Below are 24,383 nucleotides of genomic sequence, written 5' to 3' on the forward strand. Positions count from 1 at the left end.
AAAATGGCATAGGTAAGCACACTGGGGGATGCCAACTCCCTAACTCATATGCTGCATTACTGTGTTCTTCTGACACACAACCAAACTAGTTCACCCATGTAGTCCGTAAGTATGACGCTAACAGTGTAAGTCAAAACACTCACGTCTCAATTTTTTAAAGTTTTTATGGGAGTGAGCATCATAAACTCGAAACGTCATAGGTCGAGACTGTCCTAACTCGAGGACCCTCCTTGTACTACTCAGCCATAAGAAAAGATGAAACACTGCCATTTGCAACAACACAGATAGATCTTGAGAATATCATGCTAAGTGAAGTAAGTCAGATGGAAAAGGACAGAAACCATATGATTTCTCTCATAGCTGGGATATGATACAGAAAGCAACAAACAAAGCCAACCCATAGACACAGACAACAGCATGGTGGTTATGAGAGGGGGAGAAGAGGGAGAAGGGTGGGAAGGGAGGTGGGGGGGTTAAAGGGAATAAAACATATGGTGACAGAGGAGACTAGACTTTGGGTAGTGAGCATACAATGCAATACACAGATACTGTATTATAGAAATGTATACTTCAAACTTAGGTAATGTTATTAACCAAGGTCATTCCAATACATTTAATTTTTAAAAGTAGTAGTTTAATGTAATGCTTTCAAAAATCAAGATGACTTACAAAAGCAGCCATGAAAAGGAGCAAAGCTCTGACACTCGCTACAATGCGGATGACCCTCATACACATGATGCTCAGTGAGAGAAACCGACACCAAAGGCCACACAGTGTGACTCCATCTATGAGAAATGTCCAGGACAGGCACATCCAGAGACAGGAAGTGATTTCATGGTTGCCCAGGGCTGGGGGAAGGGATGATGGTGACTGCTAATAGGGATGGGGTTTATTTTTGGGGGTGATGAAGATGTTTGCAAGCAAGACAGAGGTAATGGTGCACATCACTGCAAATGTAATAAATGTCACTAAATATAATTGTCAGTATTAATATATTTATGTTATAAATGTAAATATATAACAAACATGTTAATTATACATTATATAATTATAAATATTTAAATGTGAATATGAATATACTTATGTTATAAATGTGAATATTCAATATGTTAATTGTAGATAATACATAATTAGATGTTATATAAATGAGAATATAAATATTTATGTTATAAATGAAAATATGCTGATATATAATTATGGACAATATAAATGTGAATATAAATATATGCTATAACTAAATATATAAAAATATGTATTAATTATAGAGAACATATAATTATAATGATATATAGGTATAAATATGTAATATAAATGTAAATGTTAATATAAATTATGCTTAAAATGGTTAATTTTGTGTTATGTGAATTTCACCTCAATTTAAAAAATGAATGCAAAATAAATCTGTGATGAACAAAATGCCAAAATTTGAAATAAAGACAAGGTCTGATTCTATGCTTACCTGATTCAAAACAATTCACCTTTTTATATTCCCTGCCCTGCCTTTATTTATAGTTTTTTTTGCTCATCATGGATATTTTTTGCCTTGCTTTTTATTTTTAAAAAATATTGCATTAAAGTGTGTGGATTTGAGGCTTTGGAACCCTGTTAGATGTTGTACCCACAGAGTGCCTCACTCTGTTCCCTCCACTTTCAGCCCTGCAGACCGCTTCCCAGCAGGGAGGGCACTGGCCGTACAGCCTGTAGAGGCTACAGTGTGAATCCTGGCTTTGCCACTTCGCTGCTCTGTGACCTCAGCAACTGATTTTTTCACACTGAGCCCCAATTTCCTCTTCTAAAAAGCCTACCCACCAGAGAGAAACAGTTTTGACAAAGGGCGATAATGCAGTTGAAGTGCCTCACCGGTGAAGACCAGGTTGTTATGTGCCCATTGTGTTCCTCTGACTTTCAAGAGGCAGTGAAGTTAGGCTGTGGAATCAGGCCAGCTTGGGCCAAAATGCCATCTCTGTCATTTCCTCATTGTGTGACACTGAACAGATCACTCCTCTCTGAGCCTCCATTTCCTCCTCCGCAAAACGGGAGTTAAGAATAGCACCTACTTCTAAGGGCTATTATGAAAATTAAATGTGCTGACACATGGTCATAAAACAATACTGTGTTACATCAAGGCTAAGACGCTAACAAGTATAAAATGCACCGTTCTTTCATGGGCTGTTACAAAATAAAAATCACTATCCATTATTAGTCAAAGACTCCATTGACTGTAAAAAAAATGTTAAAATATCGGGCAGGGGAGGATGAACACCTCAGGATTGACGAAATGCGATCAGAATAACTAATGGTAAGAAAAACGGATATTAAGTGCTTATTATTATCTGCTCATAACTGTGCTAGTTATGAAGCCTCATGACAGTGTTATGAAGTAAATATTGGTATTAATCCGTTTTCCAGAGAGGAAAGTTGAAGCATAGAGAAGCTGACTTACTAGCCCAAGGATACACAGCTGGGTAGTGTTGGAGTCCAGATTTGAACCCAGACAAGTGGGCTCCAGAAGCAACACTGAAAACCTCCACCCCTCACTGCTCTATATGCAGTAAGTATTCATAAAAAAAATGAACCACCTTTACCATCACCACCATCATTTTCCTCCCAGTGAGACCATAATCTCCTAAATTTAGGAGCCTCTTTTGTCTGCTCTCTCTTCAGCAGCTTCCAGTGTGGGGTTGGACCCAGCTGTCAATGCCCAGGGTTCAAAGAATGGATAACTGATTGGTTTGGAGACTCCTCCCATGCCCAGCCCAGGCACCCACCCCAGACAGACCCCAACTTGAAAGTAAGAAAGGTGGTTCTACTCACCAGAGATAAACAGACAGGTCCTGAGGGGGACCCTAGGGACACAAAGACCAAGACTTAGGGCAAAGAGCCCAGTTGGGCAACAGACTGCAGCACACTTCGTTCGTTCGTTCATTCATTCATTCATTCATTCATTCATTCATTCATTCCAATCGTGTGCCAAGTACTGGGGAGACAGTCCTGGAATCAAGTGGGAGAGTCTGGTCCCCTATCAGATAAATCAGGGATTGTCTAGACACTTGTTTTAGCATGACCTTCAAGCTAAGAAAGGTTTTAACATTTTTTTAGTGATTGACAAAACATTTTTAAAGACTAATATTTCCTGGCACATAAAGATAATATGAAACTCATAGGTCAGGATCCATAAATTCAGTCTGATTGGAACATGGTCATATCCCTCATGTGCAGACCATCTTTGGCTGCTTTGGCACGACTGTGGAGGAGTTGACCAGTCACAAAAGGGAGTATATCAATTGTGAAGCTGAAAATGTTTACTATCTATTTACAGGAAGTTTGTCAATCCTTGATCTAAATAAATGTAAAAGGGTGCATTTCTACCACCTCAGACCCATGAGGAGGGCTACCCCCAAGAGAGAGACCATGAGAGAAGGGGGAAAGAGAGGAAGAGAGACAGTAAGAAGGAAAGAGAATGAGAGAGAGGGGACAAAGAGAAAGAAGAAAAGAAGAAAGGAAGGAATGATGGATAGAAGGAGAAGAAAGAAAAGAAAGAAAGAGAGAGAGGAAGGAAGGAAGGAAGGAAGGAAGGAAGGAAGGAAGGAAGGAAGAAAGAAGAAAGAAAGAAAGAAAGAAAGAAAGAAAGAAAGAAAGAAAGAAAGAAAGAAAGAAAAAATACATGTTGATGAGGATATGAAGAAATTGGAAGTCTAACTGCATTACTCAAGGAAGAAAATGATATGGCCTCTATAGAAAACAGATGACAGTTCCTCAAAATAAAATAAAATAAAATGCCCATATGACACAGCAATTCCTCTTCTGGGTTCATACCCAAAAGAATTGGAAACAGAGACTCAGATAGGTACTTGTACACCCACGTTCACAAAAGCACTATTCACAGTAGACAAAAGGTGGAAGCAACTCAAGTATCTATCCACGAAGGACTGTATAAACAAAATGTGGTCCATCAGACAATGGAATATTATTTAGCATTAAAAGGAAGGAAATTCTGACATATGCTATACCACGGATGAACCTTAAAAATATCATACTAAGTGAAAGATACCAGACATAAAAGGATAGCTACTGTGTGATTCCAGTCACAGGAGGTCCTTAGAGGACTCAGATCCACAGAGACAGAGTAAATGGTGGGAGCCAGGGGCTGAGGGAGGGGGCTGGGGAGTTCGTGCTTAATGGGGATAGAGGTCGGCAGAACCTTGGCTTTAAGAATGACCTGCATGATGGGCAGCCCCTCCATATCTGAGTTCTCCCCAAGCCCACATGCCCTCTCAGAACCCCCTCTGGACTTCCTTGCCCTTGCTCCAACCAGACTTGAGGTACTTACGTGCACGAAGGGCTTGACCCTGTTACAGGGAAACCAGCCAACTTCATTGGTAGCTGTATTCCTGCCCTAAAAATCCAGGAAGGAAAATCAGGAAGAGAAAGGTTATAGGCATCTGCTTGCGTGTGTGTATCCATTTTCCTGTCTAATGGCCACTTTGCCTGGCCATGTCTTTATCTGTGGCCTGGATCACCCAAAGATATGCCAACCAGTTTCAACTTCCTGGGAAGACAACCATCCCTGAGGGACCAGTCCAGCCCCAGAAATCTCTACCTACACCACTCTCCCCAGGTGCTTCCTCCAGACCAGCCTCCCCTTGCCAGAGTCCAGTAGGGCCATAACCCCACTTCCTAGGGTCATGTATACCTGTGACCCCACACTCGGGTCCTTCTCCACCACTCCCGTAGCCCAGCCTGTACCTGCCACCAGTTCTGTTCAGCCTCAGCCTTAGTGAGCTCCACAATGTCTCCAAGGTTGAGCCGTAGAAAAGGTCCAATGGCTCCCGGGGGTGGAGGAAGCCCATAGTACTCCTGGAAAACCTCCATCTTGGGTAGCCCTGAAGGGGAGGAAGAAAACTGCCATCTGTTTTCCACAACGTGCTTGGCACTCGGGAATTTTCAAACCTGAGTTTCGCCACCCACCAGGATAGCAAAACTTAAAAAGACAATAGCAAGTGATGGCCAGGATGGGAAGCACCTAGAACTCTCCTACATTGCTGGTGGGAATCCACTTTGGAAAACTATTTGACAGTATCTACTAAAACTAAACAGATGTCTACCTAGTGATCCAGCAATTTCCCAGGAGACATGAAAACACATGTCCACCAAAAGGCATAGACAAAATGCTCACAGCAGCTTGGTCCACAATAGCCCCAAACTGGCAACAAACAAAATTTCCTCAATAACATGGATAAACAGAGTGTGATACAGTCATGCAATGGAATATTATACAGCAATGAAAAAGAACACGCTACTGCAACAAGCAACCACATCAATGAATCTCACCAACATTGTGTCGAATAAAAGAAGCTAAATGCAGTAAGAGTATATATACTGGATGATTTCACTTGCATCAATTCCAAGGACAGGCAAAACTAATATATGGTGATAGAGTCAGATAGTGAGTCCCTCTAGGAGGTGGGTACTGACTAGCTGAGTATATGAGTTCCAGCACTGTCCCATAAAACTTTCTGTGATTATGGAGATGTTCAGTAATCTGTTCAGTGGTCTTTGGCCACTGAGCACTGGAAAGGTAGCTAGTGTGACTGAATGAAAGGATTTTTAATGTTATTTAAATTAATTTCTATTTATATTGGGCAGTGCAGGTCTAGAGTGATAGTAATGTTCTAGACCTTGATATGAGTATTGTGCACATGGGTAGAAATTAATTGAACCGATCCATATAATTAAGATTTACGGTAATCACTTTGTGTACTTTACAATATATATATATTCTATCTCAATAAAAAGTATATATATGATGGGTATGTGTAAGTGCATATACACATACACACATATGATATGTGTGAACATGTATATAGGGTATTTGTATATAATGGATATATACACACATACACACACTCATATATTTCCTCCTATGGAGGACATTTGGGTTGTTTCTAATTTTTGAGTATTGCAAATAAAGCTGAAATATGTATATATGTAGACATGTCGATATAAATAGGTAAATAGACAAGAAATCTGAGTCTTTACACTAACTCAGTATGATACTAGCAAAGAGTTTATTTCTCTCAGCCACTCTGTTTTTACTTCTTTCATAATGCTTTGCCCTCCTGACGCCTGGCCTTTGCACATGCTGTTCCCTCTGCCTGGAACACTCCTACCCTCCTCCTCACCTAACTCCTCCTCATCCCACATGTCCACTTAAATGTCTCCAACTCTGAGAAGCCTTTCCAGAAGGCTCAGATTTGTTAGGTCCCCTAATTTTATGCTCAAGAAAACCCTATAATTTACCTACCACAACCATAACGGACTTAACCAGTCTGTCTCCAGCTACCAGGCAAGAAGCACAAATGTTTAGTTATTATTTTCCCCAAATGATCCAATAGATGCTGAATAAGTAACCCATCATTGCAGTGATTCCACAAAAACCATTGACTTACAAGGATTCCAGCCTGTTCCACCTGCCATTGGACTAAAATGGAATTCTGGCTTGGCCAAACTGTTTCCCATCCCCCATCCTCCAGATGGAGGCTGCTTTGCTGGCATCACTGTATTACAACAAGATTTTGTGGTGCAGAATCAATAAAACAGGGGATAAGAAGAACTGCAGAGATATACCTCGTTGGCTAAGACTCCAAGAATTTGTCAGCCAGAAAAAAACAAGAGGTAGTGAATAAGAAAGGTGGACAGTAGTGGAAGAGGATCTTACAAGGATCACTCCATTCCATACATTCCCTTCACGGTTTTTGAGCAAAGCAGGTAAAGAATTTGAGTTAGTTATTTTTAAGTCCTTTCAGGTTTCTAGGATGGAAGCAAATGCTTTAATGTAAAGCAAGACATTAAGTGGTCACTGACAGAATTGTTGAGATCTGTCCCTGGGCCAGCATCACTGAGACAAAGACCAGATTTCCTCCTGCCCCACACAGCACCCCCTGCTGACTCACCCAGCTCATTCCTCTTTTTGTCCTGAGCCCGGCGATGTGTCTTATCCTGGAGAGAGACACCAAGAAAGCCAGCATGGCCACCTGTGCTTAGCCTGGGGATTCCTCAGCCCCTTTCTGAATACCTAGCAAAGGGCCATTCCCACTGCTGGGGTCTCCCGGGGCCTCCTGTCATCACCCCCCCATGATTTCCAGGCACAGAAAGAAATATGGAGTCTTACCTTCCTCATAGTTCCAGAAAAATCTATGGGAGGGAAAAGGAAGATTAGGATGGGAAATGCCACGTGCAGAACCAAGCCCACGTCCTCCCTCTCTCCCACTGGTACCTTGCCCATGGCGGCCGCAGGGAGGGACCCTCCCCAGACATTCTTTGTGTGCAGGTGCCCGACACCGATGACAACGATAGCCCTGGTAGAAGGTGCCTCTGGCATTCAGGGAGTGAAATAAAGGAGAGTCAGTGATGTTGATGGACACAGCCAACCATTTTACCAACAGCGTGAAGGGCTGAGCTCTCTCTAGAGCAGTAGAGAGATGGAGAAGCTTAAGATCGACGGAGAACCTCCCACCTCCCAACTCAGAGGACTGATGGCTGGAGGAGCCTCTTTAAAGAGGAATTGCTGACTAAGCCCAGGCCCCAGGCCCATCCTTCCAGACTCCCACCTCAGCAGCATCTGGCAGGCCTTGCAGGATGTGGTCTCCTCGAAAGAGAACATCTGGAAGTCATGCCCATTGGCTGTGGCGTTCTCAGGATAGATGTTGGAGCTGGAGAGGTAAGATAATTCCATGCAATGAAATAGTATTCAGTCATGAAAAGAATAACGTGCTCATAAATGCTGTAACTTGGATGTAGCAGTTCTTTCTTCCTTTGTGTGGCTGAATACCGTTCCACTGCATGGATACACCAAATTGTGTGTATCCATTCATCTACTGATGGGCATTTGGGTTGTTGCCATCTTCTGGCCACTGTGAATACTTTTGGCCAAAGCTGCTATGAACATGGGAGGAGACAGAAAGCAGATTAGTGGTTGCCAGGGGCTGGGAGTAACCGCTTCAAGGGTACAAGGTCTTCTTTTGGGGGAGATGAAAATTTTTTGAAACCAGAGGTCATGGTTGCACAATAATGTGATATACTAAATGCTGCTGAATAGTATACTTTATATTGGCTAAGGTCTTTTTTATTGATTGATTTTAGAGCAAGCGAGAGAGAAGTATTCATTTGTTGTTCCACTTCATTGTACATTCATTGGTCACTTCTCATATGCGCCCTGATCGGGGATCAAACCCACAACCTTGGTGTCTCTGTATTATGCTCTAACTGACTGAGTTAACCAGCCAGGGCCTTGGCTAGGTTTTTGGTATGTGAATTTCACTTCGGGGGGGCGGGGGAGGAGGAAGAGGAGGAAAATATTCTAGGCTGATAACCAAACTTGCACAGAACCTTGAGCATCTGGGAGATGCTGAAAGTCTTAAGCCTATCCCTCCCGTTTCTCAGATAATGAAAAAGGTTCAGAGTGGTGCCACAGAATGTCAAAGCAGATGTGAGACGAGAGCACAGAATTGCCTCAGCCCCTGCACATGCACGACGGAGTCCTCTGAGGATAGAACTATGGAGGAGGAAAGGGGCTTACATGGCCATCTCGAACTGTTCCATCCACTTCTTCTTCAGTTCTCGTGTCTTGAAGAACAGCTCATAGCCCTGAGCACCTTGGTCCTCGATCAGGAGAAACATGTGAGTCCACTGCAGGGAAGCAGGATTCAGATTGAAGGTACCCGCCCCACAGAGGGTGGAGCCATATGCCCTCCAACCCTTACTCTTGTAAGGAGAAAAGAGTGGGGACAGTAACAGCCTCTCTGACCCCAGGAGAACCAAACACACAGCCAAAATCCAAAATCACACACACACTCACATCTGAGACGCGTGCACACAAGAATTCCAAAGGCCAAGTGGAGTGTCTCAAGCATGGGGGTTTCCCAGCAATGGGGTCCCCAATTCTGGCCTTAGAACCCTACCTTCTTATTGTCACGCTCTCCCGAAGAGTCATCCCGAACTTGGAAGTTGTGCAGGTTCACAAATTCCTTGAGGTCATAGGAGTCCCCTCGGCGCTTACAGATGAGCAGAGCTTTGTCAAGCAGGAACGCGTACCTGGGAGCAGCTAGGTCAGGTGCCTCTGTCTGGCTCCTCCCAACAGTCTCTTCTAGCTCTTTGCCTGATTCCTTCTACCTTCCCAGTCTACCTTGCTGTCCATGTAGGACTCCTACCCTTCTCCTCCTCCGAAGTCAGCTTGGCAATACTCACCTTCCCATCTTGACCTCACCTAAATGTTCTATGCTGGTCCTGACACCTGGTGGTCTTGGCTCCACTCACATATACAAGGTGGCCTTGCCCTGTCCATCCAGACTCCACCCCGGTTCAAGTGGCTCCACCCACACATCTATTTTGAAACATGGCTCTGCTCATGCCAACACTCCACCCAGATTGTGTTGGCTCTGAGCCTTGCCTTTGAACCTGGATCCACCCTTGCCCAGGCCCCACCTACCTGTCCATCTTGGAGCGGCGCTCCACAGTGGTGATCTTGAGCTCCCCATCGATCTTGGGCCGGCCATAGTGAGCCAGAGACTGGTCCTAGGCAGCAGGTAAGGGTTCTGGCATGGGGCCACCAAGGAGGAAACTAAACATCCTTCCCACATGGCCCTCCCAGCCATACCCCCTCACCAGGTTCTCAATAGACAGCTGGAAGTTGGTGATCTGCCGCAGGGTCTCATTGTCTCGCTTGACCTCATTCACACACTGCGCCAGGTCCTGGGGGTTAGCCAGATGTGAGCCTGGGCTCCCCCACCCAGCACAATCCCTTACCCGGCCGAGGATAGGGGTCAGCCCTCGCTAGGGACAGCCAGAGTGGTAAAGACAGTGTCCATAGCATGTCACTAGCCTCAAGGGGGAATGCTGTCAATAACTTGTCATAAGGTGTGTGGCCCTGTGGTGGAGGAAGGTGTTGCCCGTGGTGTGACTTTGTGTCTGAATGGCACTACCCTGAAAGTGTGTGACTGTCGCCCTGTGTGTGACCACTCACTCTCATCGCATCCAGGGCCAGCCGCAGGTTCTCCTTCTCCACTGCGTCCTGCGTGTGTTTCACCAGCTCCTGAATGACACAGAGACAGACATCACCGGGGCCTGTCCTCTCCACCTGGGTGGCCTTCCAAACAAACCTGACCCACCAGCTCCTCCTTCCTCCTCCTGCTTGCCAGGAGGCAGGTGCATGGCCCCAGAGACCCCTCCCAGAGGGTCCTACAGCCCAGCCTCCAGAAGCCAGCCCACCCCCACTCCTATGACACAGGGAGGTAGATATCCAAGCGCATCATCACTGGACCTAGGAGGCTCCCACTGTGCACCTGGAGAAGGAGGTGGTACTTGAGGACTCGCTGCATTGGCACCATCAGCAGGTCCCGCAAGGTGAACCTCCCATTGTTTGCTCGCTGAGAACATTCCTGGAGGATCAGAGAACCAGGTAAGCAGATAAGGCAGAGGCAGGAGTGGATTTTCTAGAGCTGGAAGCATCCTATCTCCCCTGAGGAAATAAGGGAGGAAGGATGCCATGAGGTGAGGGGCAGTTAGTCCCAGCTGGAAGACAGCCTGGGGTGGAGGTCCAGGACCTGTTAGGTGAGTGGGGTTGAAGAGAGGAAAGGGATAGGCTGGAGGGTCCCCCGCATGCAGACAAAGAGGCTGGAGGTGCGGAGCACACAGGTGATTCCTCATCACCCCTGCCCAGAGGCAGATTTAACAGCAGGCACACCAGGCACGTGCCCTGGGCCCCAACTACTAAAGGGCCCCGCAAAACCCCAACTTTACACTTTTTTCTAATGTAAGGGGCTCAATATTTTCTTCTGTGCCCGGGGCCTCAACCGACCTTAATCCGCCTCTGCCCCTGCCCTATCCTTGCTTCCACTAGACACATGAGTCCAGGTTGGGGCTCGGTCCAGGATCAGGGCTCAATGTGAATTTGGAGCTCCGCCCAGCCTGGAGCTCAGTTTGGAGTCAGAGTTCAGTTCAGGGTCACGAGCTCAGGCTGGGGTGTCAGGGCTCAGCTAGAACTGGGATTCAGTTGGGGCTAGGGCTCCATGCGTTGGTCCATTTCCTCCTGCTCCAGTACCACCCTCCCCAACCTCCGATGGGCAGACCCCTAGCTGGGCTGACACAGAAAGTGATGCTATCTCCAACTCAGTGTCCTCCCTGATGCCCTCTCCCAGGCCTGTGGTGGGGGAAAGCCCCCCAGATGTGGCCCCACCCAACCTCTAGCTTCATTTGCACATCCTCCCGGGCGCTGGCCACGCGGTCCAAGTGCTTGCTGGCCGACTCCACCTGGCTGCAGTAGCGACCATAGACGAGGAACCTGCGGGAAGCAATGGCCGGACAGGTAATAGTGGCTAGCACTAAGGTCAGGCAGCTCTGGGCATCAGTCCTGGCCCACCTCTTCCCAGCTGGGTAATGCTGAACCTCCATCTCTCGATCTCTAAAATGGGCATAACAATAGCATTTCCCGTATGGGGTTACTGTAACATTAAATGAGATAATGCACAAGAGGTTCTTTTATTTTTATTTATTTATTTAGTTGAGAGAGAGAGAGAGAGAGAGCGAGAGAGAAAGGGGGGAGGAGCAGGAAGCATCAACTCCTATATGTGTCTTGACCAGACGAGTGCAGGGTTTTGAACCGGCGACCTCAGTGTTCCCAGGTCAGTGCTTTATCCACTGCGCCACCACAGGTCAGGACACAAGAGATTCTTAGCACGTGGCATATCATCTCTGCTCACTGTGTATTTATTTACAAACTTACTGAGCACATACTGTGTGCCAGGCCCTGTACTAAGAACATTAGGCATCAATTTATTTGGTCCTCATCACAACCCTAGAAGGTATGTTCCTGTCCCACACTGACTTTATTAATATGGAAGCCGAAGTAAAGAGAGGTTAAGTGGCTTCCCAGAGCCATGTCCAGTTCACAAAAACCAAAGCTAGGGATTGAACCAGAGATGGGTAGCCCCTTGCCCGTGAGCCAAGAAGGTAAAACCCTCCCTGTCCAGTGGTTTCTAAGGACAAGGTCTCTCCAATGCCCGGCATGAGCAGGGCCGGGTAACCTTCAGGGGTCCAGGCTGGCCAGCTGGGTCTCACCTCTCCTTGTATCGGATAAAGACCTGGTGGAGGCTGGGTGATCCAGTGGTAGCCAGGGCTTCCTTCATCTCCTTTAGAAAGTGAGTGTGCACACGAAGCAGGTCCTAGTCAGAGGGAGGAGTGAGGGTTGGGCGGAAGCCTGGGGCTCAGGAGAAGGGTAATCCACTCGCCTTATGTTGCCCAACTCCCAACTCCCACAATCCAGGGACAGTTGGGGCCAGGAGATGGTCCCCAGTTGATGGCAGCCCAGGAGGGAAAAATCAGAGACCAGGTAAGCAGGATGAGCTGGAAGACTGGGAAGGGGCTGGCTCACCTCAATGTTGATAAAGATGATCTCTATGTCCTCGGGTTTGAGGAACCGTTGCAGAGGCTTCAGGAAGTGCTGCAGGGAGGGGAGCAAAGGATGGAGGAAGATGAGATGCCTTCCTCAAGCCCAGTCCCAGAGAGGCAAGGACAGGGAGACAAGGAGAGAGAGGCAAACAAACAGAAATCGAGAAAAAAAGAAACAGAGGTATGGAGAGAGAAAAGAGAAAAACAAACAAGGAAACCCAGACAGGCAGATAGAGAGAGACAGAGACAGAAGAGAACGTCCACAGGCAAACCTGTACAGGACTGTTCATTGCAAAAAAATTCAAAATAGCCCAAAAGTGGAAGCAACACAAATGTCCATCAATGGATAACAAAATGTGGTCCATCCATATAATGGAATATTACTCAGTCATGAAAAGAACTGAAGCTCTGCCCTGGTGGGGTAACTCAGTTGGTTTAGAGTGTCATCCTGATACATCAAGGTTATGCATTTGATCCCTGGTCAGGACACATACAAGAATCAACCAATGAATGCATAAAAAAGTGGAAGAAAAAAATCTGTGTTTTCTCTCCCTCTTCCATTCTCTCTCTAAAATCAATAAAATAAAATTTAAAAAAAGGAGCTCTGGCCCTGGCCAGTTTGCTCAGTGGTAGAGCGTTGGCCTGGTGTGCAGGAGTCCCAGGTTCGATTCCCAGCCAGGGCACACAGGAGAAGTGACCATCTGCTTCTCTACCCTCCCCCCAGTCTTCCTTCTCACTCTCTCTCTCTCATTCTTTCTCCCTCCCTCTCTCTCTCTCTCTCTCTCTCTCTCTCTTCCCCTCCAGTAGCCATGGCTGAAATTGTTCAAGCAAGTTGGCCCCGGGCACTGAGGATGGCTCCATGGCCTCACCGTAGGCACTAAGGTAGCTCAGTTGCTGAACAACGGAGCGGTGCCCAGGATGGGCTGAGCATCACTGGGGAGGGGGTTTGCCAGGTGAATCCTGGTCCAGGTGCATGTGGGAGTCTGTCTCTCTGCCTCCCCACTTCTCACTTAATAAAAAAATTAAAGTGAAAAAAAAAGGAGTGAAGCTCCGACACTCACTACTACATGAATGGACCTTGACAACATGATGCTCAGTGGGAAAAGCCAGGGACAAAAGCCCACATGTTGTATGATCCCATTTATGTGAAATATACAAAATAGGCAAATTCAAAGAGACAGAAAGTAGATTTAGTGGTTTCCAGGGGCTGGGGAGGATAAGGAGTTAGAGGGTGATGGATAAGGGGTATGGGGTATTGTGGGGGTGATGAAAATGTTCTAAAATTAAATAGTGGCGATGATTGCACAACCTTGTGTATATACGTAAAGCCAGTGAATTGTGTATGTTAAATGGGTGAATTGTATGGTACAGTAATTAAATCTCAATGAAGCTATTAAAAAAGCAATGTCCAAAGTAAATAGAGAAAATAGAAAGCCAAAGACAATAATAGAGACAGATGAGGATGAGGAAATACAGAAGGAAAAGGAGACAGATAGAGAGAGAAACAAGAAAGGGTGAAAGACACAGAAAACCAGAGAGAGAGACAAAGAAACACAAAGCAAGGGGACAGTGGGGCCTCCCCGTGTGCAGGACAGGTGATCACACGCCTGCTGGCCCCACCATGCGCCTGGCAGGGGCTGGTTGGGAGAACCGCACCTGTTGGATGGAGCCTAGCGTGTCCGTGTACTTCTCTTCCGTCTGCTGGATCTCCCGAAGGCAGCAGCACCGCTTGTCATACTCTGTCATCTTGGGCTGAGAGGGGGAGGGGAGGCAGGTGTTGGGGGACCTGAACTGCCTGCCACCCATGTACCCACCCAGGCCCGGCCCTTCGCCCCCACACACCGGCATGGGCACTGGCTCCGTGCGCATGAGGTCCTCGTAGATCTCATCGCCCTCAGCCTCCTCGTTCTCTACACAGTCATACAGGTCCTCATCCTCCTCCACTGTGTCACTGCAGGATGTGGAGTCAGGCAGGACCACAGGAACACCCAGGCCAGGGGCTCCTCAGACCTCTCCCAGATTAAGTTGTGTCCCCTCGGTTCCCCCCAGGCCCTCGGGGCAGGGCCTAACCCCAGACACTCACTCAATCTGGTCGGACAGGCCACTATAGATGTCTTCATCCCCCACACTCTCCTCATCAGTGGGGAAGGGCCTGGGGGGTCAGGACAGTATGAGCCAGAGGCCTGATGGCCAGGTAGGGAGGGGGGTTTCAAGGACAGGGAGGATGGGGTCAGCTCAAGCATCTATTGCCTCAGTGGTTACTCACATGATCCCCTTGTTCTGGGCAATCGGTGTCCAGGACAGAGCGGACAGGGTGTAGATGACCTGTGACAAGGGCAGTGTTTTGCTCAGCAAGCTCCTTGCTCACTCACATGCCACAACACGGTCTTGGACTTGAAGCTGCTGAGGCTGCACCTTGAGTTAGACCCCATGCCTCTGGGAACCGAATTCAGGATTTTCTCACCTTCCCATTCCCCCATATCAGCATGCCAGTGTTCCCTTAACTGAGTACGCACCACTTGGTCCTGTTGACTATTTAATCCTCATAACCACTCAAAGAGGATGGACTGATATTATTCCCTAGGACTCAGAGGCATGGCCACATATCTGAGGTCACACAGCAGGTGGTGAAGCAGGGACTCTAACATAATTCCACATGTCCTAAGCCAGGCTCTTTGCATTTGGTGATGGCCTGGCATGGCACATCAGTCCTTCCCTTAACAGCTCTTAGCCCGCCTAGTGCAGATGTTCATGGAAATAAATTAAAGTCCAGTCTTTGGGCTCAGTGTGCTCAGCTCACCTTCCCGAAATCCTGCACATCGAAGAGGTCAAAGGCTTCAAAGAGCTCGCTCCGCTTGAGGCCAAACTTCTCACAGCAGGTAGACAGGAAGGTCCGGATGTTCTTAAGGCACAGGAACTGTGAACAGAACAGAAATGAAGGTGGGAAACATAACGGGGTCGGGGAGAATCTCAGCCCCAACAGCCTGACCTGGGGATGGGAACGGAAGGGGAAACTATCGGGCAGCTTCTCTATAAACCACACCTGCTTCTGATGAACATACAGCTTTACCAAGAACCAGATCTACCCCTCAAGTTTTTATTGAAGTAAAATTCATACAACATAAAGTTAACCATTGATCAGTAACCAAATGTACCACAATACATACAATGGAAAATTATTCAGCTATTAAAAAGGAACACAATTTTTATTTATGCTACAGCATGAATGAACCTTGAAAACATTGTGCTCAGTGAATAAAGCCAAATACACAAGGACAAATACTGTATAATTCTACTTATATGAAGTCCCTAGAGGAGTCAGATCCACAGAGACAGAAAGTAGATGGTGGGTGCCAGGGGCTGGGGGAGGGGGATGGGAGTTAGCATTTAATGGGAACAGCATTTCAATTTCAGAGGATGAAAGGTTTTGGAGATAGAGGTGACAGTTACACAACAGTGTGAATGTATTTAATGTCACTGAACTGTACACTTACAAAGGGTTAAAATAATAAATATGAAAATTTTATTTATATGTTATTAATATATTTTGATATAATCTTTACTTATATTTATAAAACATTTATATTATTTTATTCATACATATATAAAATAAGTATTATATATATATATTTTACCACAATGAAAAGATTGAACCATTAACCATTGTGGAGTGTACCCTATACATTCACAACGTTCTATAACTATCACTTCATCTAGTTCCAAAACACTTTTATCCCCTCAAAAAAGAAACCCAGTGCCCAGTAAAGCAGTGACTTTCTACTCTCCGCTCTTCTCCTTCCCCCTGGCAACCACAGGTTTGCTTTCTGTCTTTACAAATTTCCCTACGTCCATTCACTACTGATAAATGCCTTAACAAAATAGCCATACAATGGAATGTTATTCAGCCATAAAAAGGGGGCACCCTCAAACGTGATACACAAAGTGAAACCTTCAAAAACGTGATGCTGCCTGACCAGGCGGTGGCGCAGTGGGTAAAGCGTCGGACTGGGATGCGGAAGACCCAGGTTCGAGACTACGAGGTCGCCAGCTTGAGTGCGGGTTCATCTGGTTTGAGCAAAAAGCACCAGCTTGAGCCCAAGGTGGCTGGCTCAAGCAAGGGGTTACTCGGTCTGCTGAAGGCCCGCGGTCAAGGCACATATGAGAAAGCAATCAATGAACAACTAAGGTGTTGCAAATTGCAATGCACAATGAAAAACTAATGATTGATGCTTCTCATCTCTCCGTTTCTGTCTGTCTGTCCCTGTCTATCCCTCTCTCTGACTCTCTCTCTCTGTCTCTGTAAAAGGAAAAAAAAATTGTTTAAAACAACAACAACAAAACATGATGCTGAGTGAAAGAAGCCAGACACAAATGGTCATATATTGTGTGTTTCCATTTATTGAAAAGCCCCTGAACTTTTCTATTTCATGAGTCAACACATTCCTTTTGTGATTGAAACAGTTTGGGTTGGGTTATTGTGACTGGAGACCAAAAAACATCAACTGTCAGACATACAGGACATTATGCTGGTTTGGGGGGTATTTGGCTCTGATATACATACGCCCTCATGCCTTGCATTTGCCCAATATCAGCTCATTCAAATATCCCAGTGGGCTCAGCTCTCTCAAAGTGTCCTCAGATCCTAAAGAATTCTAACCAACCTCCAGACCAACAGCCTCCCCCAGCACACAGAGCTGGCCTCTCCCATGACCCCCAGCACACTCAATGAAGTTGATGTTGACCAAGATTTCTGGAACTATTTGATCTGGTTAAAATGCATCACCCAAAGCCACATATTGTGTAATTACAGTCATACAAATGTCCAGTATAGGCAAATTCACACACTGGAATATTTCTCAGCCAAGAAAAGGAATACAGTACTGACACTCACTAAGTGGTTGAACCTTAAAAATATAATGCTTAATGAGAGAAGCCAGAAAAAATTGTTCCATTTATGTGAAATGTCCAAAACAGGCACATCCATAGAGACAGGAAGTAGGTTAGTGTTTGCCAGGGGCCAGGGAAGGGAGAATTGGAGATGGCTGTTGATGGGGATGAGGTTTCTTTGGGGGGAGGTGTGATGCTGTGGAATTATATAGAAGTAATAGTTATACAATTTTGTAACTATATTAAAAACTACTGAGCCCTGGCTAGTTGGCTCAGTGGATAGAGTATTGGCCCAGCATATAGATGTCCTGGGTTCAATTCCCAGTCAGGGCACACAGGAGAAGTGACCATTTGCTTCTTTTCCCATCCCTCTCCCCCTTCTCATTCTCTTTCCCCTCACAGCCAGTGGCTTGATTGTTTTAAGCATCGGCCAGGACACTGAGGATAGCTTGGTTGGTCCAAGTGTGTCAACCTCAGGAACTAAAAATAGCTCAGTTGATTGGAGCATCGGCCCTAGATGGGGGTTGCTGGGTGAATCCCGGTCAGGGTGCATGCAGGAGTCTGTCTCACTATCTCCTCTTCCCTCACTTAAGAAAACAAACAAACATACAAAACAAAACAAAAAAATCCCACTGAATTATGCACTTTAAAATGGTAAATTTTAGCCTAATAAGGCGGTGGCACAGTGGCTAGAGTGTCGGACTGGGATGCAGAAGACCCAGGTTCGAGACCTCGAGGTCGCCAGCTTGAGTGCGGGTTCATCTGGTTTGAGCAAAGCTCACCAGCTTGAGGCCAAGGTCACTGGCTTGAACAAGAGGTCACTCGGTCTGCAGTAGCCCCTCAGTCAAGGCACAAATGAGAAAGCAATCAATGAACAACTAAGGTGCCACAATGAAGGATTTATGCTTCTCATCTCTCTCCCTTTCTGTCTGTCTGTCCCTATCTGTCCCTCCCTTTGTCTCTCTGTCTCTGTAAAAAAATTTTTTTAAAGGGTGAATTTTATGGTATATGAATTCTATCTCAATAAAAAAGGTATCTTCCAGGTAATTCCTCTTCCTACCTACTCAGTTTGTGAACATCTGCATTAGGTCCTGTCCTTCCTCTACACACAGCTCTTCAGGGCTGCCATCTCCCTCAGGATAAAAGACTAAGTTCTCCGTGAAGCCCACAAGACCCTTCACAACCTGTTTCCGTCACCTCTCTGCTCTACCTACTCCCTCTCTCCTTCTCACTCACTCTTCTCCAGCCACACTGGCCTCCACACTATTCCTACAACAGTACAGGCACAGTTCTGCCCCAGGGCCTTTGTACTAGTTATGCCCACTTCTTGGAATATACTTTTCCCTGTGTTGTGGACTGAATTGTGTACCCCCCTCCAAATTCGTATGTTGAAGTCCTAATCCCAGGATGTCATAATGGGACTATATTTGGAGATAGGGCCTCTAAGGAGGTAGTTGAGGTATAATAAGGTCACAAAGTAGGCTCTAATCCAATACAATTGGTGTCCTTATAAGAAGAAGTTAGTGTACAGATATGTACAAAAGGAAAATCATGTGAGGCACAGGGAGAAGGTATCCATCTGCAAGCCAAGGAAAGAGGCCTCAGAAGAAACCAAACCCACTTATACCTTGATTTGGACTTCCAGCCTTCAGAACTTAAGAAATAAATTTCTGTTGTTGAAGCCCTCCCACCCTTGCCACAGCCCTGGCAAACTCATCCACCCTGATGTCCACAAGGTTCCTTGCCAATTGCTTCAGGTTTTTGTCTACAGGTTACCTTGAAGAAAAAGGAGGAGGAAGAAGACCACCAGAGGAACATAGTTAAAAGAATAAAATGGCATACCTATCAATAATCACTTTAAATGTAAATGGATTAAATGCTCCAATCAAAAGATATAGAGTACTCTGACTAGGAGTGGTGCAGTGGGTAGAGAGTCAGACTGGGATGTGGAAGATCCAGGTTTGAAACCCCAAGGTCTTCGGCTTGAGCACAGGTTTACCAGCTTGAGCACGAGGTTGCTGGCTTGAGCATGGGATCATAGACATGACCCCATGGTCTCTGGCTTGAGCCCAAAGGTTGCTGGCTTGAAGACCAAGGTCACAAGGGGTCACTCACTCCAATATAGCCTCCCCCCGTCAAGGCATATATGAGAGAATATTTAATGAACAACGAAGGAGTGGCAATGAAGAATTGATGCTTCTCATCTCTCTCTCTTCCTGCCTGTCTGTCCCTACCTGTCCCTCTCTCTGTCTCTGTCACACACAAAAAAAGACATAGAGTAGCTGAATGAATAATAAAACAAGACCCATAGATACGCTGTCTACAGAGACCCACCTCAGAATAAAAGATACATACAGACTAAAGTAAAGGGACGGAAAAAGATATTTCATGCAAATGGAAATGGGGGGAAAAAAGCTGGGGTAGACATAGTTATATCTGACAAAAGACTTTAAAACAAAGGTTATAGTAAGGGACAAAGAAGGACAATACATAATAATAAAGGGAGCAATCCAACAAGAGGATATAACCCTTGTAAACGTATATGTACCTAACATAGAATCTCCTAAATATGTAAAGCAAATCTTGATGCATACAAAGGGAGTGATCGACAGCAATACAGTCATAGTAGGGGATTTCAACACCACATCGAAATTAGTGGATAGATATCCCACACAGAAAATCAGTAAGGAAACAGTGGCCTTAAAAGACACACTAGTTGGGTTTAATTAATATCTTCACAGCATTTCACCTTAAAGCAGCAGTATATACATTCTTTTAGTGCCCATGGAACATTTTCTAGGACAGACCACATGTTAGGACACAAAACAAGTCTTAGTAAAATTAAGATTGATATTATATCAAGCATTTTCTCTGACCATAATGGTATAAAACTAGAAATCAACCACAAAACTGAAAATCACACAAAGACATGGAGGCTAAATAATATGTCATTAGGCTCTGGCTGGTTTGGCTCAGTGGTAGAGTGTCGGCCTGGTGTGCAGGAGTCCTGGGTTTGATTCCCAGCCAGGGCACACAGGAGAAGCGCCCATTTGCTTCTCCACCCCTCCCCCTCTCCTTCCTCTCTGTCTCTCTCTTCCCCTCCCGCAGCCAAAGCTCCATGGAGCAAAGTTGGGGGGGGGTTGAGGATGGCTCTATGGCCTCTGCCTCAGGTGCTAGAATGGCTCTGGTTGCAACAGAGCGATGCCCCAGATGGGCAGAGCATTGCCCCCTGGTGGGCATGCCAAGTGGATCCCAGTCAGGCGCCTGCGGGAGTCTGTCTGACTGCCTACCCATTTCCAACTTCATAAAAATACCAAAAAAAAAATAAATAAATAATAATAATAATAATAATAATAATATGTCATTAAACAATGAATGGTTAACAATGAAATTAGTGAACAAATCAAAAAATACCTTGAAACAAATGAAAATCAAAACACAACTACATACTCAAAATCTATAGGACACAGCAAAAGCAATCCTAAGAGAGCAATTCATAGCATTACAGTCCTATCTAATGAAACAAGAAAATTTTCAAATAAACAATCTAACTTTATGCTTAAAGGAACTTGGAAAAAGAACAACAACAAAAAGGCCCAAAGTGAGTAAAAGGAAGGAAATAATAAAGATCAGAGCAGAAAAAAATGAAATAGAGTCTAAAAATAACAACACAGAAGATCAGTGAAATCAAGAGCTAGTACTTTGAAAAGATAAATAAGATCAACAACTTTAATCAGACTCATCCAGAAAAAAGAGAAAGGACACAAATAAATAAAATCAGAAACAAAAGAAGAGAGGTGAAAATTGACATAAAAAATACAAAAAATTAAAAGAAAATATTATGAAAAACTATATGCCAACAAATTGGACAATCTGCCTAACCAGGTGGTGGTGCAGTAGATACAGCATCAACTTGGGATGCTGAGGTCCCAGATTCAAAACTCCTACGTCACCAGCTTGTGTACAGGCTCATCCGGCTTGAGCACAGGGTCACCGACTTGAGCATGGGATCATAGACATGACCCCATGGTTGCTGGCTTGAGCCCAAGAGCACTGCTTGAGCAAGTGGCCACTGGCTGAGCAAGGGGTCAAGGCACATATGAGAAAGCAATCAATTAACAACTAAGGTACATCAACCACAAATTCAAGCTTCTCATCTCTTTCCCTTCCTGTGTCTCTCTTTCTCTCTCTCTCTCTTTCTTTCTCTCTCTCTCTCTCAAAAAAGAAATTGGACAATCTGGAAGAAATGGATAAATACCTAAAAACCTACAATCTTCCAAAATTGAATCAGAAAGAATCGGAGAATCTGAATAAACAGATTACAACCAGTGAAACTGAAGCATAATAAAAAAAACTCGTAACAAACAAAAGTCCTGGACCAAATGGATTCACAGGTGAATTTTACCAAATATTCAAGGAACTAACACATGTCCTTCTCAAACTATTCCAAAAAATCCAAGAAGAGGGAAGACTCATAAACTCATGTTACAGATCCAGCATTATTCTAATTCCAAAACCGGATAAAGACACTACAAAGAAAGAAACTTTTAGGCCAATATCCCTGATGAACATAGACGCTAAAATCTTCAACAAAATAGTATCAAACTGGACCCAGTGATACATTAAAAAGATCATACTGCATGATCAAGTGGGATTTCTCCTGGGGATGCAAGGTTGGAATAATATCCACAAATCAATTAACATGATACACCATATAAACAAAATAAAAGATAAAAACTACATGATCATATCAATAGATGCAGAAGAAGCATTTGATAAAATCCAGCACCCATTTATAATAAAAAAAAAACTCTCAGCAAAGCAGAAATAGAGGAAACATACCTCAAGTAATCAAGGCCATCTATGACAAACACAGCCAACATCATCATACTCAATGGGCAAAAACTACAAGCATTTCCCTTAAGATCAGGAACAAGGCAGGGAGGTCCACTTTCACCACTCTTATTCAACATTGTACCAGAAGTCCTAGCCACAACAATCAAGTAAGAAGAAGAAATAAAAGGCATCCCAATTGGAAAGGAAGAAAAGAAAAAAAAATTGGAAACAAATAAAAATGTCATTTTTTGTAGATGACATGATTTTGTATATAGGTAACCCTAAAAATTCCACCAAAAAACAACTAGAACTGATAAATGAATTCAGTAAGTAGCAAGATACAAAATAAATATCCAGAAGTCAGTTGCATTTTTATATACCAATAATGAACTATCAGAAAGGGAAACTAAGAAAACAATCCTGCCTAACCAGGCAGTGGCCCAGTGGACAGAGCATTAGCCTGGGATGCTGAGGATCCAGGCTCAAAACCCCAAGGTCATCGCTTGAGAGCAGGCACACCAGCTTGAGCATGGGATCCACAGACATGACCCCATAGTTGCTGCCTTGAAGCCCAAGGTCGCTGGCTTGAGCAAAGGGTTACTAGCTCAGCTGGCACTCCCCGATCCATGCACATAGGAGAAAGCAATCAATGAACAACTAAGGTGCCACAACTATGAGTTGATGCTTCTCATCTCTCTCCTTTCCTGTCTGTCTGTCTCTGTTTCCATCTCTGTCTCTTGCTAAAAAAAAAAAAAAAAAAAAAAAAATCCCATTTACAACTGCTTAGAAAAAAACAAAAACCTAGGAAGAAATTTAACCAAGGATGTAAAGGACCTATACTCAGGCCTGACAGTGGTGCTGCAATGGATAGAGTGTCAACCTGGGATGTGAAAGTCCCAGGTTCAAAACCCTGATGTCACTGGCTTGAGTGCAGGCCCATCTGGCTTGAGCGTGGGGTCACTGGCTTGAGTGTTGGATAACTGACATGATCCTGTGGTCACTGGCTTGAGCCCAAAAGTCACTGGTTTGAGTCCATGGTTGCTAGCTTGATTCCAAGTCACTGGCTTGAGTCCAAAGGTCGCTGGCTTGAGTCCAAGCTTGCTGGCTTGCGCAAAGGGTAACTGGCTCAGCTGGAGTCCCCCAAAAAGGCATATACAAAAAGCAATCAAATAACTAAGGTGCTGCAGCTATGACTTGGTGTTTCTCATATCTCTCCCTTCCCGTCTCTCTCCCCCTCTTTTGCAAAAAAAATATAAAAAAGACCTATACTTGGAAAATTATAAGAAATTGAAGAAAGTACAAACAAGTGGAAGTAGTACATATCATGTTCATGGATAGGAAGATTTAATATCACTTAAATGTCCATACTACCCAAAGCAATCTATAGATCCAATGCAATTCCTATCAAGATACCAATGGCATATTACACAGAACTAGAACAAATATTTCAAAAATTTATGTGGAACCACAAAAGACCTAAAATAGCCACAGCAATCTTGAGAAAGAAGAAAAAAATTGGAGGAGTCTCACTATTTGATGTCAAACTATACTACAAGGCCATAGTAATCAAAACATCATGGTACTGCCTGACCAGGCAGTGGCACAATGAATAGAGTATCAACCTCGGACACTGAGGACCCAAGTTTAAAACCCCAAGGTTGCCAGCCAGAGTGCAGGCTCATCAGCTTGAGTGCAGGGTTGCCAGCTGGAGCATGGGATCATAGCCATGACCCCATGGTTGTTAGCTTGGACCCCAAGGTTGCTAACTTGAGCCCAAGGTCACTGGCTTGAGAAAGAGGTTACTGGTCCAGCCCAGTCAAGGCATGTATGAGAAGTAATCAATGAACAACTAATGTGACGCAACTATGAGCTTATGCTCCTCATCTCTTCCTTCCTGTCTGTTTGTCTGTCTTTCTTTCTTTCTGTCTCTCTCTGTCTCTCACGCTTAAAGAAAATCATGGGCACTGGCTAGTTGGCTCAGTGGTAGAGCGTCAGCCCAGCATGTGGATGTCCTGGATTCGATTCCTGGTGAGGACACACAGGAGAAGCGCCCATCTGCTTCTCTACCCCACCCCCTTCTCTCTTTCTCTCTCTCTCACTTGCTTGCTCTTGCGCATGTGCTTTTCCCCTCCCACAGCGATGGCTGGATTGGATCCAGCAAGTTGGCCTAGGGCACTGAGGATGGCTCCACAGGCCTCCACCTCAGACACTAAAAA

At 45.0% G+C, this 24,383-nt stretch overlaps 1 protein-coding gene across 2 annotated transcripts in view; it reads right to left on the reverse strand.

Annotated features, from left to right (window-relative positions):
• The window catches only part of VAV1 (vav guanine nucleotide exchange factor 1), a 71,987-nt gene that overhangs the window by 15,829 nt on the left and 31,775 nt on the right, over positions 1-24,383 (reverse strand). For both annotated transcript variants that reach the window (XM_066274277.1, XM_066274268.1), the window contains exons 2-22: positions 15,245-15,361; positions 14,711-14,769; positions 14,528-14,596; positions 14,287-14,395; positions 14,101-14,196; positions 12,428-12,496; positions 12,115-12,218; positions 11,239-11,338; positions 10,341-10,436; positions 10,022-10,090; positions 9,664-9,750; positions 9,488-9,573; positions 8,961-9,093; positions 8,579-8,688; positions 7,611-7,712; positions 7,277-7,374; positions 7,172-7,194; positions 6,954-6,999; positions 4,747-4,883; positions 4,331-4,396; positions 2,815-2,846 (exon numbers count right to left, since the gene is read on the reverse strand). In XM_066274277.1, the coding sequence (XP_066130374.1) occupies positions 2,815-2,846; positions 4,331-4,396; positions 4,747-4,883; positions 6,954-6,999; positions 7,172-7,194; positions 7,277-7,374; positions 7,611-7,712; positions 8,579-8,688; positions 8,961-9,093; positions 9,488-9,573; positions 9,664-9,750; positions 10,022-10,090; positions 10,341-10,436; positions 11,239-11,338; positions 12,115-12,218; positions 12,428-12,496; positions 14,101-14,196; positions 14,287-14,395; positions 14,528-14,596; positions 14,711-14,769; positions 15,245-15,361 (1,808 nt within the window). The remainder of the gene's footprint in view (positions 1-2,814; positions 2,847-4,330; positions 4,397-4,746; positions 4,884-6,953; positions 7,000-7,171; positions 7,195-7,276; positions 7,375-7,610; positions 7,713-8,578; positions 8,689-8,960; positions 9,094-9,487; positions 9,574-9,663; positions 9,751-10,021; positions 10,091-10,340; positions 10,437-11,238; positions 11,339-12,114; positions 12,219-12,427; positions 12,497-14,100; positions 14,197-14,286; positions 14,396-14,527; positions 14,597-14,710; positions 14,770-15,244; positions 15,362-24,383) is intronic.

This window comes from Saccopteryx bilineata, chromosome 1 (assembly GCF_036850765.1).
Source record: "Saccopteryx bilineata isolate mSacBil1 chromosome 1, mSacBil1_pri_phased_curated, whole genome shotgun sequence".
Taxonomy (NCBI): domain Eukaryota; kingdom Metazoa; phylum Chordata; class Mammalia; order Chiroptera; family Emballonuridae; genus Saccopteryx; species Saccopteryx bilineata.